This window comes from Dryobates pubescens, chromosome 8 (assembly GCF_014839835.1).
Source record: "Dryobates pubescens isolate bDryPub1 chromosome 8, bDryPub1.pri, whole genome shotgun sequence".
Classification (NCBI taxonomy): Eukaryota; Metazoa; Chordata; class Aves; order Piciformes; family Picidae; genus Dryobates; species Dryobates pubescens.
Window position 1 is genome coordinate 33198545 of NC_071619.1, and position 19208 is coordinate 33217752.

Genomic DNA, 19208 nt, shown 5'->3' on the forward strand with positions numbered 1-19208 from the left:
ACAAACTCATTCACTATTTCTGCTCAGGAGAGACATGCACTGCAGTGAGATAGTCTCTGAAATCTAGGCTGACACAACAACCTTTGCTCCTCATTTCTGCCTAGAATCACCAGTGAATGGTGATTCTAAATCCTTCCAGCCAGTTCATAGACACTTAAATCCCATAGGGGTGAGTGGGAATGAGCCATGGTTTACACTGTTAGGCACTTACTTCAAAGAAAAACCACGTGTGTGTGTGTGTTATAGATGTAAATATAGACACATACACTCTTGATTTCTTCAAACTTGATTCCAAGGTAATTTAATATTGTTTAACTTTTAACATGGAATGTTTTCATCTGTGTGTCACAAATAAAGTTACTGCCCAACAAAATACAGATGCATATTTAAGATGTGATCATACTACTGCCTTCTGATTTTCCTGTCCATGATTTTTCCCCAATAGCTTTTAGTTTTCTCTATAATTATGGTAACTTTATTGCTACCATCATTTTCTCATGCCAGTGAGTTTGTCTTTCCTTTCTCTCGGGGGAGGAATCTAGGTTGCCATACAGCAGCACATCATAACCATAGAATCATAGAATGGTTTGGGTTGGAAGGGACCTTTAAGATCACCTAGTTTATGTTTTCTCTAGCTTTGCTTCCTTCTTAGTCCTGTCTAGTTGGGGTTCTCTGTTGAATACCTTCCAATGGGGCTAACCATGTGCCAGACCCTGGCCAGATGGGAAAGAGATGTACTCTTCACTGCAGCCGAAAAGCATCACCACAACTGTCACAAGTTGCTAGCATAGGCTAGACATCTCAATTTTCCTAGTTGTGTGGCCAAGTAGCAATGCCACAGTGTGTGTGGAAGAAATGTCAGATGGGACACAGTCCACCTGGCATGTGGATGTTCCACTGCTTTGATCCCTTGCCTGGTTTTCTCTGGGCTTGGATGAAGAAACTCATGAAAAAAAATATCATCAGCAGCACTTTGATTGTATAAGTCTCACCAGAGACAGTTTAAAAATAGGCAAATTGGTGAGGGGAAGAAGAATTTGAGGAGTAAGAAATAACCCTCAACTGGCAAGGCTCTTTTCAAAGGAAAAAAGAACCCTAAACCAGCATGATCAATATTCTGTTTATTGATTTTGACTCATGTACCAGAGTTGACTATTGAATTAAGCCTGAATGTGCTGCCGTTTTGCTGCTCCCACTTGTGTTGTGGTGTAGCACTGCCAAACACTTCTGAGCCCTTTGCCTGGTGAGGGCAGTGCAGTTGAACCACGTTTCACACTGTGTAACATAGTCCAAGAGGTGCTTTTTCTGGTGGTGGCTGCTGCTCCTTTAAGTGTCTGCAATACAAAGCACTTTCCCAAATTCTTTTTAATCCAGGGAAGTTTGGGGAATAATGAAAACGTTTTGGACAGAAAAGGGTTGGTGCTGCATAAATAAGAGAAAGAATATTGTCTGCTTCACTTCCACACTCCCCCTTTGAATGTGTTTTAAAAGCTTTTGGGAATGCTGGATAGTTTTTAATACATCTTCTTTCTCTCATAATGAAACAATGTCACCAAAACACTTCTTAAAGCATTTTTGTGCCCCCAGATTTAACAACTCAGATACAGTTTAAGAAAATGTTAAAAATACTTCTTGAGTTTTCACTAAATGAGTAAGGTGGAGGAAATCTGTGCTAATGTTTTGGTTTGTTTTGTTTTCCCCTCAAAACAGATGAAAAATGTATTTGAAGGACTTCCTGGATATAAAACCATCCATGTCCTGGATTACAGGTAAAAAAGATACTGGTTCACAAGTGGGGATTGAAACTGATTATGTTTGGTGATGTTTGGTGTCAGGCGTGGGATGGGAGTTCTTAGGATGGATTGTCCAAAGGACAAGTGCTTTCAAACTTGGTACCTCTATATACAGAGGTAGAAATAGGAATAGAGATGTATGTAAATGCAGTGGTTTCTTGTTTTGCTCTTGGCATTCATCAGAGAATCTCACATGATACGCTGGCCTGGATTTTAAGAGCAGACATTCTAATTCAAGATTAGAAAAGAGGTAGTTTCTGATTTAAATTCAGTGGGCAGAGTCCAACAGGATGGCATTCAAGTCCAAGTGCTGGCTGCTGCACTTTGGCCACAACAACCCCATGCAGAGCTACAGGCTGGGGTCGGAGTGGCTGGAGAGCTGCCAAACAGAAAGGGACCTGGGGGTGCTGATTGACAGCCACCTAAACATGAGCCAGCAGTGTGCTCAGGTGGCCAAGAAGGCCAATGGCATCCTGGCCTGCATTAGGAATAGTGTGGCCAGCAGGAGCAGGGAAGTCATTGTGCCCCTGTACTCAGCTCTGGTTAAGCCACACCTTGAGTACTGTGTCCTGTTTTGGGGTCCGCAATTTAAGAAGGACTTTGAGACACTTGAATGTGTCCAGAGAAGGGCAACGAGGCTAGGAAGAGGCCTTGAGCACAGCCCTGTGAGGAGAGGCTGAGGGAGAGGAGGAGGCTCCAGGGAGACCTTCTTGCTGTCTACTACTACATGAAGGGAGGTTGTAGCCAGGTGGGAGTTGGTCTCTTCTCCCAGGCAACCAGCACCAGAACAAGAGGACACAGTCTCAAGCTGTGCCAGGGGAAGTTTAGACTGGATGTTAGGGAGAAATTATTCCTAGAGAGAGTGATTGCCCACTGGAATGGGCTGCCTGGGGAGGTGGTGGAGTCACCATCCCTGAAGGTGTTTAGGAGGAGACTTGATGGAGTGCTTGATGCCATGGTTTAGTTGATTAGATGGTGTTGGATGACGGGTTGGACTCGATGATCTTGAAGGTCTCTTCCAACCTGGTCTGGTCTATTCTATTCTATTCTATTCTATTCTATTCTATTCTATTCTATTCTATTCTATTCTATTCTATCTTGGTTCAATGAAAGCAGAACAGTTTGTTATCAAGCAGAATAACTGTGCAGCTTATAACTATTTGCTGTATTTCTTTTCAAATTTGTGTGCCCTCTAGAACACAAAAGCAAATTTGTTAAAGTTGGAAGACAAAGGAGATTATAACATTGATTTAACAGATTTTGTGATTGTGATTTGTTTTTTTTCTTCTGCCTTCAGCTCTCCTGAGGATGACAGGTAAAGACATCTATTTATTAGATATTACCATGGTGCCATGGTCTAGTAGTCATGAGGTCTTGGGTGACAGGTTGGGCTGGATGATCTTTGAGCTCTTTTCCAACCTTGTTGATTCTATGATTCTATGATACAGATAGCAAACCATGTTTAACTGGAGGACACTGTTTTAGGGATTTGCAGTTTTGGCTCCAGAGCAAGATAATTACCTAGCATAAATATTTTATTAAGGAGTTATACCAGAAACTGCAAGTAACTGCTCTGTTTTGAGTACAGATAAACCTAATTTACTTAGAAAAATTACTTGGGGAAAATCTTCCAGAGAAGGGCAACAAAGTTGGTGAGGGGCTTGGAACACAAGCCCTATGAGGAGAGGCTGAGGGAGCTGGGGTTGCTTAGCCTGGAGAAGAGGAGACTCAGGGCTGACCTTATTGCTCTCTACAGCTACAATAAGGGAGGTTGTAGACAGGAAAAGGTTGGTCTCTTCTCCCAGACAACCAGCACCAGAACAAGAGGACACAGTCCCAAGCTGCACCAGGAGAGGTTTAGGCTGTAGGTTAGGAGGAAGTTCTACACAGAGAGAGTGACTGCCCATTGGAATGGGCTACCCAAGGAGGTGGTGGAGTCACCACTACTGGAGGTGTTCAGGAGGAGACTTGATAGGGTGCTTGGTGCCATGGTTTAGTTGATTAGGTGGTGTTGGATGATAGGTTGGACACGATGATCTTGAAGGTCTCTTCTTATTCTATCCTATTCTATCCTATTCCCTAACACAACACAAGTCAGCTACTGGGTTAATGGTTGTATGAGTCTCTGGGTTTTTTGAAGAAAACAAAAGCCCTTAAGGAGAACTCAAGACCTTTTTACTTTGCAGCAAAGTACTGAATAAATACAGGTTAATTATTATCATAGAAATGAAAGTAGGTAAGAAAACCATAGTCCTCCAGCAAATGCAGTTGGCTTAGCTACTTCAAGGCCTGAGGTGCTGCACATCGAAGCAGTAGTCTTACAAACATTCTTTAGCAGAATATGAGACCAGTCTGGGCTTGTTTTCTGTCAGATGCATGCAGGTTAAGCACCCCAAATTCTGCTCCTTTAGTATTTTAAGAGTTTTACAAGACAAAAAATGCTCTGCAGCCTTTAACTTGCTGCAGGTACTATTTTCTTCAGTGTGTTTCTCAGCAAAGTTGTTAACCAGTTTCCACAAACAGTTTTACAGAGAATGAGTGTTTTCATTTTAGAAGAAAGCTTAGAAAACACAAGCCTCTTCACAAACAATAGTGACTTAAAGCCATCCTCTACTACTCTTCATTTCTGCAGGCTGAGATGCATGCAGCTATTTAAAAAGGCGAAGTTCCAGGCACCAGATGTTTTAGCCCTTTGCAGACAGATGATAGTGTAGCAGTTATTGTTTAGGAATTACTAACTACAAGTGACAGCAGAGTTGTATTAAGTTAAAGTTAATGCTCCTCCTTTTGAGGAGCACACTGTATTCTTTTTTTGCTGTGCCTTTTCACCACTGCTGTCCTTTTTAGTTTCCTCTGCTTGGAGTCAGTGCCTACAGTGAGCCTGTGGTGGGCTCATCTCAATGGTAGAGCCAGCAGCAGAATTCCAGCAGGCTCCTGGTTCTAGTCAGTGTGTTTGCTGATTATTTCTCTGGATCTGGAGCTTTAGAGACTTCTCTAAACAAAGCCACTACTGTAGCAATCCAGTCCAGCTCTGTGGAATGAGGAAAACTTGTCTTTGGAGAAGATTTTTCTAGCACTTCATAGATTACTTCATTTTCTTGCTGTGTCCTGTGTACAGCCAACATAGATTTTTCTAAAGGTCCCTTGTGCTTCTGGCCAGTGTATGGTAAATCTGATTGATGTCTGTGCAGCCATGTGAGAGAGGACATCCAGATGTATGCAGGAAAAGAAAATTAAGAAACTGGAGAAGATTTAACAAGAAAAAAAGCTGAACTGTACACAGGTAGAAAGCTTAGTCACAAGAATAAATTACCAAATGAGTCTAGAAAAGTGTTCCTAATTAGAAGCTGTATTAATTAACATTTAATTGCTATTAAAGACATTATTTCCAACAGACTGACACTGCACAGGGACAGTGATCAGGGCTCCCTCTTGCTACTGTAGATTGCTACTATATGCAGCCCAGTTTTCCTGGCTGATTTTGTAGCCCAGAGCCATTTCCATCACTGGCATGATCTTAAAAGCATCACTCACACTACTGTGTACTGGTGGGCCTATTAATAATGCTGGCAGAAAGGCAACATTTTTGGTCAGCTTGTGGTCTGTCTGCCATTCACTGAGAGAACCCTGGAGGTGTTCAAGAGGGGACTGGACGTGGCACTTGGTGCCATGGTTTAGTCATGAGGTCTGTGGTGACAGGTTGGACTTGATGATCTTTGAGGTCTCTTCCAACCTTGGTGATTCTGTGTGTGTGTGAAATACAGAGCTGGGACCAGATCAGATACCAGGTTCTGGTGGCCTTTTTCTCAAGAATTTGCAGTGGTGGAAAGCACAGGCAGGGAGACACAAGATGAGGTGGATATTAGGAAAAATTCCTTTCCTGCAAGACTGGTCAGGCATTGGAACAGGCTGTACAGGGAGGTGGTGGAGTCCTCATCCCTGGAGGCATTCAAAAAATGTGTGGACATGGCACTTTGGGACAATGTTTAACAGCCATGGTGGTGTTAGGATAATGGTTGGAATTGATGATCTTAGAGGTTTTTTTCCAACCAAAACAATTCTATGATTCCATGAAAATAATGAAATTAGTTTTATTTAGAATCCCTTAAAGAAAAAAAACAAACACAAATATTCTTGGGGGAAAAATGGTTCTTGGAGGTTGTAGCCAGGAGGGGGTTGGTCTCTTCTCCCAGGCAACCAGCACCAGAACAAGAGGACACAGTCTCAAGCTGCACCAGGGGAAGTTTAGGCTGGAGGTGAGGAGAAAGTTCTTCACAGAGAGAGTTGTTAGCCATTGGAATGTGCTGCCCAGGGAGGTGGTGGAGTCACCATCATTGGAGGTGTTCAGGAGGGGATTGGATGTAGCACTTGGTGTCATGGTTTAGTAGTCATGAGGTGTTGGGTGACAGGTTGGACTTGGTGATCCTTGAGGTCTTTTCCAACCTTACTGATTCTATGATTCTGTGATGTATTGGAGAACCTCAAACCTCTCACCTTTATTCTCTTTCTCTTTGTGCAACTGAAGTGGGGTGGAAGTTCACTATGCTGTTACATTCGATGGAAAAGCCATCAGCAATGCCACCTGGGACCTGATTAACCTTCATTCAAACAAGGTGGAGGACAACTCCTTCATGGGCATAGAGGACAACCCAACAGTTGTGTACACCATCGGTGATTTCCGAGACTACATTGCTGAAATCCTCCAGAAGAATGCCTTGCTTGATAACATTTCCTTGTCTTTAGATGTCAACTCTCTTCATCTTACTAATGGTGAGTATCAGTTATGATGCCATAAATAGTACTGGTGGTGAGCCACACATTTGAAGTTTTGTATAGTCAATCTCAGATGAGTGAGTTATTCATCTGCCCTCTGAATAATTAAAAAGAAGCAATAAAACCAATTTTATTGTAGCTTGTTTTGCTGATCTTAACCAAGACAAGCCCTTAGCAGAAGTATCTCATTCTTAATGCAGTAGATTATCCTTTCCCACCCCCACCCCTTCTTTTTTCCACCCCTTTGCAAAGAGGTTTGTGATATGCAGTTTCAGGAATGCTTCCAAGGTTTAACAGCAATAGTAAGGGAAATGTGCTTCACATGATGCATGTTGCACTAAGATGATGCTTAACTTAGCAGTGCTGTGTTGGCCTTGAGTAGCACAAAGGAAAAACCTGGTTTATCCTGCTGGAGGTGGTGGAGAAGTGCTGTCCACCCTCTGTTCTCATCTTTCCTCTGTAGTTCCTGTCACCAATTTAAAGGCATTTCCAGAAACAAAACTTCTCTGGGAAACCTTTTTGGGAAATATTTAGGTCATGGTTGGACTTGATGATCTTAAAAGGTCTTTTCCAACCAGAGTGGTTCTGCCACAAATCTGTGGTGAGGGAGAGGGGAGAGGTTTTCAGCCAGTCTTGCAAACTAGCTTCCTCACACTGCTCCTATAGCCTTTAGATCCCAAGTATGTCTATTTCCACAGTGAAAGAAATCCTACACCCTATACCAGAAGACTCATCCTGGATTACTGAGCATCCAGTCGTGCTGGAGCGTCCAGAGTTTGATGTAAGTATGGTTCTGAGTGCTGTCCTTTGGACACATTTGAACAACTTTACTCAGGAAGGTCGAATTGCAGCCAGCACCCAGAGCTTCTATATCCTCTTGTTCATGAAGAATAAGTAGTAATGAAGGTCCAGCCTATATTGGAAGAAAACCTCTGGAGAAATCTCTCATCTGAGAATTTGTTATCTGTTGCACAACAGTTTTCTGTGATCCTCTTCTCTCTTTCAGCAGTAATATTTCTGTCTGTACATCCAGGCCTTGCTTCTTAGGCTTCCTTTGTCTGTTTTTTCTTTGTATTTAGACAGTAAATTGCTCTCTTCCCACGACACTTTCACTGGAAAGCAAGACCCAGATTTAAGCCCTAAAGCTGTCTGCTAGAAGAGATAAAATAACAAGTTTCTCTCTTTGTTACTGTATTACTTTTGCTGAAAGTCCTCAGCTCAGTTTTCAAATGATGTCTGTCCACTTAGTGCCAGCAAAGGAAACACAGAAAAAGAATACTGTTTTTAATGTATACATTTCTATTTATTACCTCTTGAGATTTTAACAATTGGCTCTGACTATCTCTGGAACACCCTGAAGTTCCCCAGTGGGCAGGAGACTTGGTGTCTCTACCTATATATGTACAACATAAAGGAGCTTGAAGCAGAGACACCAGGTTAGGTGCTAGCAAAACTGAGATCAAATCAGTTAGTTCTCCTGACATCTAGAACCTCTGAATGATGAAGCATTGTCTGGGATTAAGGATTTATCCAGTAGGTTTCTACTCTGTACTCTGTTGTGTAATACAGAGGCGCCTTCAAGAAGAAACGAGCTCAGTTTGTACCACAAAATCCAAGTCCATCTTTGCTTGATGGAAGGTTTCCACTAAGTTCATTATGACACAAAGCTGTGAACACAGACATGTAATTTCAGGCCAATTTCTGAAACTTTGTGGAAGCAAGAGTCACAGTCACTTCACAGAATCCCAACATCCTTGTTGGAATGGTCACAGGTATAATAATATCCCTAACTTCCTGCCAGTTTTCCCTGAGCTTTAAAACAATAATCATTGATATCTAAAGTGCAAATTCATATGGATTTGCAATCAGGGGCTTAAACAAGGTGTGGATAAACATTAACTGTCTGGAAAGGGCTTTCTCTTTACTAAAGCTATCTAACAAGACTGAAATGTTGCAGGTACTTATTTTAGCCAAGATAAATGGTTCTGCCATCTTTACTTTCTGTCTGTGGATATTCTGACAGATGTGCAGACAAGGACATTTTAGAGTAGAGGCAGCTTTGCAGTTATAGGTTTCAAATCCGTTTTAGGGAATAGTATGTGCAAGAAAAAATTGTGGAAGTCACTTTTTTTCTAATCATGGACTCTGATTAACAATGTCACAGAATCACAGAATCACCAAGGTAGGAAGAGACCTCAAAGATCATCAAGTCCAACCTGTCACCACAGACCTCATGACTAAACCATATCACCAAGGGCCACGTCCAATCCCCTCTTGAACACCTCCAGCGATGGTGACTTCACCACCTCCCTGGGCAGCACATTCCAATGGCTAACAACTCTCTCTGTGAAGAACTTTCTCCTCACCTTGAGTCTAAACTTCCCCTGGCGCAGCTTGAAACTGTGTCCTCTTGTTCTGATGCTGGTTGCCTGGGAGAAGAGATCAATCCCCACCTGGATACAACCGCCCTTCAGGTAGTTTTAGAGAGCAAGAAGGTCTCCCCTGAGCCTTCTCTTCTCCAGGCTGAGCAACCAGAGCTCCCTCAGCCTCTCCTCACAGGGCTGTGCTCGAGGCCTCTCCCCAGCCTCGTTGTCCTTCTCTGGACACGTTCAAGTGTCTCAGTGTCCTTCATCTATGTCTTCAGTCAAAAACTCGAATTATGCAAAAAAACCAGTGAGTATATCCAAAAAACCAGCTGTATGCATTCTGCACTACACAGGCAAATTTCAGAAACTCATAACCACACTTAAAAGAGTAAACAAGGCTGAAATGATTTGTGAGTTACTTCCACAGATATCAAACCTGTGTGGCTCAAGCAGACACTGCTAAAACTGTTACCTCTGGAAAAAATTATTGCTATTATGTTTCTCAGTTGATCTGAGAATAAGTTGGATTTGTATTATCATGCACACTCTTGATATAATGTGGGACTATCATGACTCACCATCTAATTGCTAGCAGATGGGACCAACTAGTCTGAGTTTTACAACACTTTAAGGTGAAGAAAAAAAAAAAGCAAGCCTAGCTTTTGCACAGTGTGTTTTGTTATTATTTCTGTTGAGCTGTAACAGGTAGAATCCTCTGGCTTGCAGAATACAGTGCCTTTCTGGCAGCAGCAAATGGAAAACCAGGGAGGAGGTCCTGTGTTTTCAGTCATCTGCCATATTTGTAAGTCTTTCAAAAGCCATTAGTGAAAAATCAGAGCTCGCCAATATGATATTAAACTTGTTAATATAATATATTGCCCTGTAACAAGAATTGTTGAATAATGTTGGTTGTCATGGGAACATCTCCCCACATTCAAATAAATGATGAAGTGCAATCCCTGGCAACTAAATGCTCACATTAATAAAGAAAAAAGAAAGAAAGGGGAAAAACTATTGACAAGCTCTTGCTGGTAGCCCTTATTCATTCTTTATGGAATTTATATGTGTAATTTGTTGCTGAACTTGCACACTAACTTTTCTTTACAGCCTTATGTATGGTGGTAAACTTTGCCAAAATAAAAAGGTAATTGCTGGAACACATGTCTAGATGGGATTTATGCTTTTCAACTGATTGTCACCATAGAAACTAAAAATGGGAGGAGACTTTGGTGGCATAAATGGCTATAAAAATGTGATCAATGCAGGTAGACAATTTACTTAACAGTGCTTTAAGTGGCTTGCTTTAAAATGTCTTCACATGCACTTTGAATGAAGTTGAGAATTTAATTCACCCACGTTTTAACCAGGAGTAAAATTTCAGTTGAAAAATATTTGGAGTTTTCCTCTTATTCAAGTGGAAAAAAAGAGATGAGACCGAAATGGTGAGCTACAGAAACAGCATCATAGAATTGTTTTGGTTGGAAAGGACCTTGAAAGTCATTGAGTCCAACCATTGACCTAACACTACCAAGGCCATTAAACCATGTCCCAAAGTTCTGTGACCACACTCTACCACCTCCCTGGGCAGCTGGTTCCAATGCCTGACCTCTCCTTCAGGAAAAAGAAATTTTTCCTAATATCCAACTTGAACCTCCCTTGGCACAATTTTAGGCCATTTGCTCTTGTCCTGTCACTTGATGCTAGGGAGAACAGATGGAACCCCACCTCACTCCAGCCTCCTTTGAGGGAGTTGTAGAGAGCAATGAGGTCTCCCCTCAGCCTCCTCTTCTCCAGACTAAACAATCCCAGTTCCCTCAGCAGCTCTTCACTAGATCTGTTCTCCACAGCCTTCACCAGCTTTGTTGCCCTTCTCTGGACATGCTTCACGTGTGGTTTGGCCCTGGCTGGGGGCCAAATGCCCACCAAAGCCATTCTATCACTCCCCATCTTAGATGGACAAGGGAGAGGGGAAAATATGACAAAAGGCTAGTAATAAGTTAGAAGCACTTTAATAATGCTAAGCACAAGAGAAGAGCAAAGACCATGTGCAGAAGCAAAAGCACAGAGAGGTGTTATTCTCTACTTCCCATCAGCAGACAGTGGTCAGTCCCAGGAAGCAGGGCTCTAACATGAGTAGTGGTTTCTCTGAAGGACAGAACCCATGGGTGAATATCCCCACACCTCCTTCTTTCACTTAGTTCTTATACATCTGAGCTGATGTCATATGGCATGGAATTCCCCTTCCCCTTCCCCTTCCCCTTCCCCTTCCCCTTCCCCTTCCCCTTCCCCTTCCCCTTCCCCTTCCCCTTCCCCTTCCCCTTCCCCTTCCCCTTCCCCTTCCCCTTCCCCTTCCCCTTCCCCTTCCCCTTCCCCTTCCCCTTCCCCTTCCCCTTCCCCTTCCCCTTCCCCTTCCCCTTCCCCTTCCCTTCCCCTTCCCCTCTTCTCTTCTTCTTCCTGCACAGGCATCTCAGCTTTGAGACTAAACATATTCCATGTTCTAAATGCTCTACCTTATATAATGGTCTTTCCTTCCTGAGTTTTCATATCCAGAAACAAAAGGACAATAAATGACCACAGGGCCATTTATGATACATTCAAGTTCAGCTTCTAGAATGTTTTATGTATCATAGTAATTATAATATTACAATTACTGTATTGTGTAGCTGACAAGTAATAGCTGTTCAGAGCTGTTCCTGCTTTAGGAAGACAGATAGCACTGGGCACACTTACATTGGATTTAACTGGAAATGAGCAGATCTGTTTTTTCAATAAAGGAGAGGAGATGGGGTGGCAATAGACAGTAAATGATCTCAAAGGTCTCTTCCAACCTCAACAGTTCTGTGATTCCCTTTTTGGTGGGCCTGACTGGACACATGAAATACATGTCACAAGGATGTGCATTTTGCATGCACAGTGCAGATAATTACCAAAGGTTATCTATCTGCCAGTCCTCCCAGTCTGGCCTCTCCTGCTGCTGCTGTGCATTGCTTTCTCAGAGAGGCTGGAGTAGCAGACTCTGTTGTTGGCTGCTGTTAGCACCCTTGATGGGGTGAGCCAATGCTTCCCCTGTAATGGTGGAAATATTAACAGTGGGTTTGTGTTCCAGGACAGCACCTTTTTAGCTGAACGGCCTTCAGCAGATGAATCGACTGTCAGCAACACCTTGCCATTTGATTTTGCCAAACCAGACTCCACTTCAGACAGTGAGCAGGACAACGACAATGAAATCCGGCCAAGACCAGAAAATCTGGGCTATGGGGCTGGTTTGGCACCTGAAGCTCCGCTCTCCTCAGAGACTGACGTCACTTCTTTGCCTGATGGTCTGAATTTAGAGGATGGGAATCAGACTCCTCACTTGGTCACTGCTCCAGTGGACTCTCTGGAATGGCTTTCAGCCCCTAACTCTTTAGAAGGTAAGTTAATGCCTTTGACTGAAGTTTGCATTTGGTTGCCAGTGTTTCCTGATACTCACCAGAAGTATAGAGGTCACCAAAATGGCTTTTCAGAAAGGTCTAAAAATCTGTCTCTCTCTCTCTGTGACAGTTCTTACCTTTCTTGTGGGCATGTATCCAACAGCAATATGCTGAGGTAAAATGCTTGTAAACAGCTAAGGATGCCTGTTCATCCCTCCAGGAAATGCTGTGCACCATGGTACCTGCTTAAGGGCATGCAAGTATTTTTATATGTCTTGACTTGGCCCACAGAATAGGTGAACGAAAATTGGGAGAGGTCAACAGGGGGCCTTCTGCCTTTGGCATACAAAGGCCAGGAAAACATGCTGAATACAGATGTACTGAACACAGATCTACAGACAACAGGCAGCCAGCACCAGAAAAAGAGGACACAGTCTCAAGCTGTGCCAGGGAAGGTTTAGGATGGATGTTAGGAAGAAGTTCTTCCCAGAAAGAGAGATTGGCCATTGGAATGTACTGCCCAGGGAGGTGGTGGAGTCACCATCACTGGTGGTGTTCAAGAGGGGACTGGATGTGGCACTTGGTGCTGTGGTTTAGTTGATTAGATGGTATTGGGTGATAGATTGGACTTGATGATCTCAAAGGTCTTTTCCAGCCTGATCTGATCTATTCTATTCTACTCTATTCTATTCTATTCTACTCTATTCTATTCTACTTTATTCTATTCTAGTGTAATTTGGCAATTTTTATTCCAAACAACAACTAATTGGGAATGTATTTTTATTTTTTCCATATTTGAAGATACTGAACTATCTGAAGACCTTTTGCCTTTAAGTCCTCCTCACCTCGTGCCTGAAGAACTCCCATCTACAGATGACTATGAAGTTCCTCTGTTTTCTGCACCAACAGTGGCCTCTTCATCAGAGATAGAGACTGATATAAAAGAAACAGCATCTGCTGAGAAGGAAGAAGTAGCCCAAGGTAGTCCTGAGGGCAGTAAAGATGTAGACTCTGTGTTGCACCAGCCTGTGGAAGAAATTCCCTTTCCTTTAGAAGAACACCCTATGGAAGATGAAACTGATATGTATCTTGGAGATAGAGTAACATATGAGGATGGGTCTGGTTCAGCTTTTGATGGTTCAGGAAAAGAAATGGAATCAAGTATTTGGCCTTGGGAAGAAGCAACACTGGAACCAGTTTTCTACCCTGGTTCTGATAGCTGGCTTGAAGATGACAATGAGTCTTTGCTAATTAGACCTGATGATATTCCTGAAGGCATGATCTTAGACTATATTCTTAACTCTGGGAATAAATTAGATGATGAACCTTCCAAAGATGAGAATGAAGGTATGGACAGTATAAAAGAAGATTTCCTTGATGAGTCTGAAACATTTGTCTTTCCAGAGACTGCAACTCAGCAAGTACCTCTACTGCAGACAGAAGAGTTGTCATCTGTGGAACCATCTACACAGACAGAAACCTTGGGCATGGATGATTCTTCATCTGTTAAACCATCCTTGGGTTTGGAGCCTTCAGAGGACCATTCCTTTGTAGACATGCCCACTGGAGAAGTCCCTGTCTCACCATATGATACAGGTCTGTCTGTAGAAGATAGTCTCCTTACATCTACAGAGACTGTCAGTATGGAGCAACCTGAAGAGCCCAGCATAGGCCAGGACATCATTGAACAACAACATGAAGACAGGACAACAGTAGAAGAACTACTCACAGTGGAGCAGTCAGGTGTAACTGAGGCTGCCACAACAGGCAAGTTGGACACTATCTCTTCAGAAACTATTCTGACTACATATCCTTTCACAGAAGATCTGGCAGGCCATGACACTCCTGGATTAGCAGTGACAGCTGCCACTCATGTTTCAGTTGCAGCTCCTTCTGCAACAGATCAGACTGATGTCCTAGAGAGCTTTACTGGACAAGGTGGTACTGACCATGATATACATGTTTCTGTGAGCTTCAGCACTGTTGAGCTTCTGTCCCATCTCCCTCCTGTGACTACCTCAACAAAGCTGGGAGCTGAAACAACGCAAGTCCTGGATGTTTCACTGGACTTGGGTCGCACGAGTACTGTCCACTTTGCTCCTGAGCTGACTGAGGAGGGAAGCAGTGTGACTAAAAGCCATGTGGAGCTAACAACTCGTGTCCAGTCCACAGAGATGGCCAGTGTGGCTTGGGCCACGCATGAAAATCGCAGCAGCACTCCTGTCCCATCGCGTTCTCTAGTTGTGTTTTTCAGTCTTCGGGTCACCAACATGATGTTTTCAGAGGACCTGTTTAACAAGAACTCCCCTGAATACAAAGCATTGGAGCAGCGGTTCTTGGAGCTGGTAAGAACCACTCCTGTGGACAAAGACCTGGGAGTCCTGGTGGACAGCAGGATGACCATGAGCCAGCAACGTGGCCCTGTGGCTGAAAATGGCAATGGTATCCCAGGATGCACCAAAAAGAATGTGGCCAGCAGGCTGAGGGAGTTCCTTCTCCCCCTCTTGTCTCTCCTGGAGAGACCACATGTGGAGTATTGTGTCTAGTTCTGGGCTCTCCAGTTCAAGAAGGACAGGGAACTGATTGAGAGGGTACAGCAACGGGCTACAAAGATGATTAGGGGACTAGAACAGCTCTCTTACAAAAAAAGACTGAGGCACTTGGGGCATTTTAGCCTGGAGAAGAGCAGACCAAGGGGGGATCTGATCAGTGGTTACAAATACTTAAAGGGCAGGTGCCAGTCTGTTTTCAGGGACAGAGCAAGAGGTAATGGACACAACTTGAACATAGGAAGTTCCATCTAAACCTGAGGGTGGTTGAGCAGTGGAACAGGCTGCACAGAGAGGAGGTGGAGTCTCCATCTCTGGAGACATTCAAAGCCCACCTGAATACCATTGCAACCTGCTCTGGGTAAACCTGCTCTGGTAGTGGGATAAAAGAATTCAGATTCCTGCTGCTCGATGCTGTAACAGCTCAGCTGGCTTGAGTAGGGGTTCAAAGACTCAGCTTTCCTCTCATGTGCCCTGTGTTGCAGCTGGTGCCCTACCTTCAGTCAAACCTGACAGGCTTCCAAAATCTGGAAATCCTGAACTTCAGAAATGGCAGCATTGTGGTGAACAGTCGGATGAAATTTGCCAAACCCGTGCCTCGGAACGTCACCAACGCTGTGTACATGATCCTGGAAGACTTCTGCAACACTGCCTATCACACCATGAATCTGGCCATTGATAAATACTCCCTGGATGTGGAATCAGGTGAGGAGGGCAGGGAAACGGAGTTTGAGGCAAGGGATTTAGACCAGCTCAAGCTTTAAGAATTTAGTAAGGAACCCAGCAGCCTAGAAACTGCACACTGCTCAGCACAGGCTTTGCTTTTAAAAAGCAACTTTTTTCCACAGATTTCAAAGAAACAAATGAAAAGCACAGTAGATTTAGATTGCCCCTTAGGAAGAAGCTCTTTCTTATGCAGGTGAGGAGACACTGGAACCAGGTTACCTGGAGAAGCTACAGATGCCTCATCCCTGGAAGCATTAAGCTGGTTGGAGCAACCTGATCTAGTAGGAGGTGTCCCTGCCCATGGCAGTGGGGGTTGGAACTAGATGATCTTTAAGGTCCCTTCCAACTCAAGCCATTCTGTGATTTTACTGATTTGCAAAATACAGTTCCAGCAGACCAGAGGACACCTGAGGACACATTCCAGTAGGAAAAAGAATACTTTATACTTGCTTTGTTGATTGGCTTGTTGGATGGTTGTAGCCATATCACTGACATGCACTGTGCAGCAGAGGAACACTTCATAGCACTGGTTCAGCTTAGCAGAAGCTTTTGTTACTCAGGAAAGATGTGTGATGGATTTTTGCATAAAAAGCAAAATGGCAGCAAATAGCCAGGGCTTTGCTCAGTTAATGTTCTCCTCTCTCATCAGTATTTTCTGCTCTGTATATTCTCAGGGGAGCAAGCAGATCCCTGCAAGTTCCAGGCCTGCAATGAGTTCTCTGAATGCATAGTAAATCGCTGGAGTGGGGAAGCAGAGTGTGTCTGCAATCCTGGATACCTGAGCATTGACGGGCTGCCCTGCAACAGCATCTGTGACCTGCAACCCAACTTCTGCTTGAACGACGGGAAGTGCGACATCAGCCCTGGGCAAGGTGCTATCTGTAGGTAGGTCATCCTGAAACACCTTCTTGTCTCCTATGCTTTTCTTTCTTTCCCTTGGTCTCTCTTTTCTCTCTTTCTTCCTCTCTCCTCTCTCTCTTTTTCTCTCTCTTTTTATTTCTTTGTCTTTCCCTCTCTTTCTCTCTCTCTCCTTTCCTCCCTCCCTTCCTTTCTATTTGACAAAACAAGAACTACCTGAAGGGAGGTTGTAGCCAGGTGGGGGTTGGTCTCTTCTCCCAGGCAACCAGCACTAGAACAAGAGGACACAGTCTCAGGCTGTGCCAGGGGAGGTTTAGGCTTGAGGTGAGGAGAAATTTCTTCCCAGAAAGAGTTATTTGCCATTGGAATGTGCTGCCCAGGGAGGTGGTGGAGTCACCATCCCTGGAGGTGTTCAAGAGGGGACTGGACGTGGCACTTGAAGTCATGGTTTAGTTAGTCATGAGGTGTTGGGTGATAGGTTGGACTTGATGATCCTTGAGGTCTTTTCCAACATTATTGATTCTATGAAAGTGTCTTTCCATGTCTAGCCACTTTATTTACAAGATTTTGCATCCTACAAGATCAGTGCAAAATTCAATAAGATAACATGAGACATAATGATTATCATTCTTGTTATGCTGCTGAGCAGTGGTCCCAATATTAACATTTGTTTTCCTGCACATAGTTGGAAATGAGGCAATAAAAAGATTTCTTTTACAGAGCAGAAACATCAGGAAATATAACTATCTTGGAGAAATGGTGGCAATGGAATGTACAAATCACCTTCCTTGACCTTTGGGTACAGAATATATCTCTGGGAGGTCTCTCAGTTAGCCAAGTGTTTAATGTTACATAAAGCACATAGGAGTTAATTTCACCACAAAAATGTGTATCTGAAATGTACATCCACACAGGATAAATATATTAAAAATAGTGCTCTTCATTAAGTAAAGTTCATAGATCACTGGCCATTTAGGGGAAATCATGTGTGGGTCACAAAAAGATTGAGATGGTTGAAACCCCATCCCTGGAGATCGCAGAATCACAAAATCACCAAGGTTGGAAGAGACCTCAAAGATCATCAAGTCCAACCTGTCACCACAGACCCCATGACTAAAGGTTTAAAACACACTGATGTTTAAAAGATGTTTAAAGGACTCTGAGATGTGGTGCTGAGGGACATGGTTTAGCACCAGAATTGGTAGAGTGAGATAACAGTTGGATTAGATGATCTTAAAAGCCATTTCCAACCTAAATGACTCTATGATATTCCTTCAGGTGGTAGGGTTTTGTTTGCTTGTTTCATGATTTGTTTTATTTTTAAAGCTTACCTTGAACATCTCCAAAGAGGATCTTAGAGCCCTAGCAGTTAACAGGAGAAATGAAAATGTTTTTAAAGCTACAAAAAATGGATAATATCACAGACCTAACATCACAATTCTATGTCTATCATATTTGTATAACCATATTAATTGGAACCAGGTAAATGTCTCAACTCAAGCATGCTCTGACCAGTAGTTATTAAGGACTCCTCTGCAAAATTTCAATTATTGCTTACTACTTTCACAAACTGTTTCAGTTCTTGATGTTAGAAGACTTAATTTACTGGGATTTCTTATTCATGAGGTTCATTGCTTACAACTTCTTGAACTGTAATAGCAAGAAATTCCAAAGACACATAATGCAGATAGATTATTTTTGCTGGAAGAGTTAAAGTCAGTATTAACATCAAAGCTCTCATGTTCAACACCACAGCAAGGCAGAAATACTGGATGGACAACAAAGATACAACCTTGGGCACATATTTCTTTCTAGCTATTTATTTTATGTATTGTTGTAACTTACAGCATAGTGAACCCCACCATGGTTAACATTCTGCTTGTTTAATACGGCTTCATTTGTATTTTGTTACATGGACCATTCAAGGTCAGATTGGAAAGGGCTCTGAGCAAAGTGATCTAGCTCAAGATTCCCCTGCTCAATCTAGGGTTGTTAGACAACATGACCCTCAAAGGTTCCTTCCATGATTCTGCATCAATGGCTGTTCACAATACTAGTAATCATAGAATCATAGAGTATTAGGGGTTGGAATGCACCTCTGCAGATCATCCAGTCCAACCTTCCTGCCAAAGCAGGATCACCTAGGGCAGGCCACACAGGAATGCATCCAGGTGGGTTTTAGAAGTCTCCAGAGAAGGAGACTCCACAACATCGTTGAGTACACTGGTCCAGTGCTCCAGCACCTCACAGTAAAGGAGTTTCTCCTTGTGTTGTGGTGGAACTTCCTGTGTTCCAGTTTAAACCTGGTGTTCCTTATCCTACTACTGGGCACCACCATAACAGACTGGCCCCTTCTTGACACCCACCCCTCAGATATTTATAGATATTGATAAGATCCCCTCTCAGCCTTCTCTTCTCCAGACTAAACAGCCCCAGTTCTCTCAGTCTTTCTTCATTGGAGAGATGTTTCAGTCCCTTAATCTTCCTTGTAGCTCTCTGCTGGACTCTCTCCAGTAGATTCCTGTCTCTCTTGAACTGATGAGTCCAAAACTGCATAGAGTATTCCAAGTGTGGTCTCACCAGGGCAGAGCTACCATTGCCCCTCTTGTCCATAAAGTTTGTGTTTGAACATACAAAGGTATTTATTGAGGGGACTTGACTGAGACCAGGTTATAGCAGGAGTTAAATACATGAAGCAGAGCTTTTGCTGGTGTTTGATTTCCCTGTCTT

General features: G+C 43.2%; 1 protein-coding gene across 1 annotated transcript in view; it reads left to right on the plus strand.

The window, feature by feature from the left end:
* The window catches only part of IMPG2 (interphotoreceptor matrix proteoglycan 2), a 113069-nt gene that overhangs the window by 26881 nt on the left and 66980 nt on the right, over window positions 1-19208 (plus strand). Inside the window, exons 10-17 of the mRNA XM_054163897.1 lie at window positions 1711-1769; window positions 3091-3108; window positions 6319-6563; window positions 7265-7347; window positions 12039-12345; window positions 13147-14690; window positions 15380-15599; window positions 16295-16505. Of these exons, the coding sequence (XP_054019872.1) occupies window positions 1711-1769; window positions 3091-3108; window positions 6319-6563; window positions 7265-7347; window positions 12039-12345; window positions 13147-14690; window positions 15380-15599; window positions 16295-16505 (2687 nt within the window). The remainder of the gene's footprint in view (window positions 1-1710; window positions 1770-3090; window positions 3109-6318; window positions 6564-7264; window positions 7348-12038; window positions 12346-13146; window positions 14691-15379; window positions 15600-16294; window positions 16506-19208) is intronic.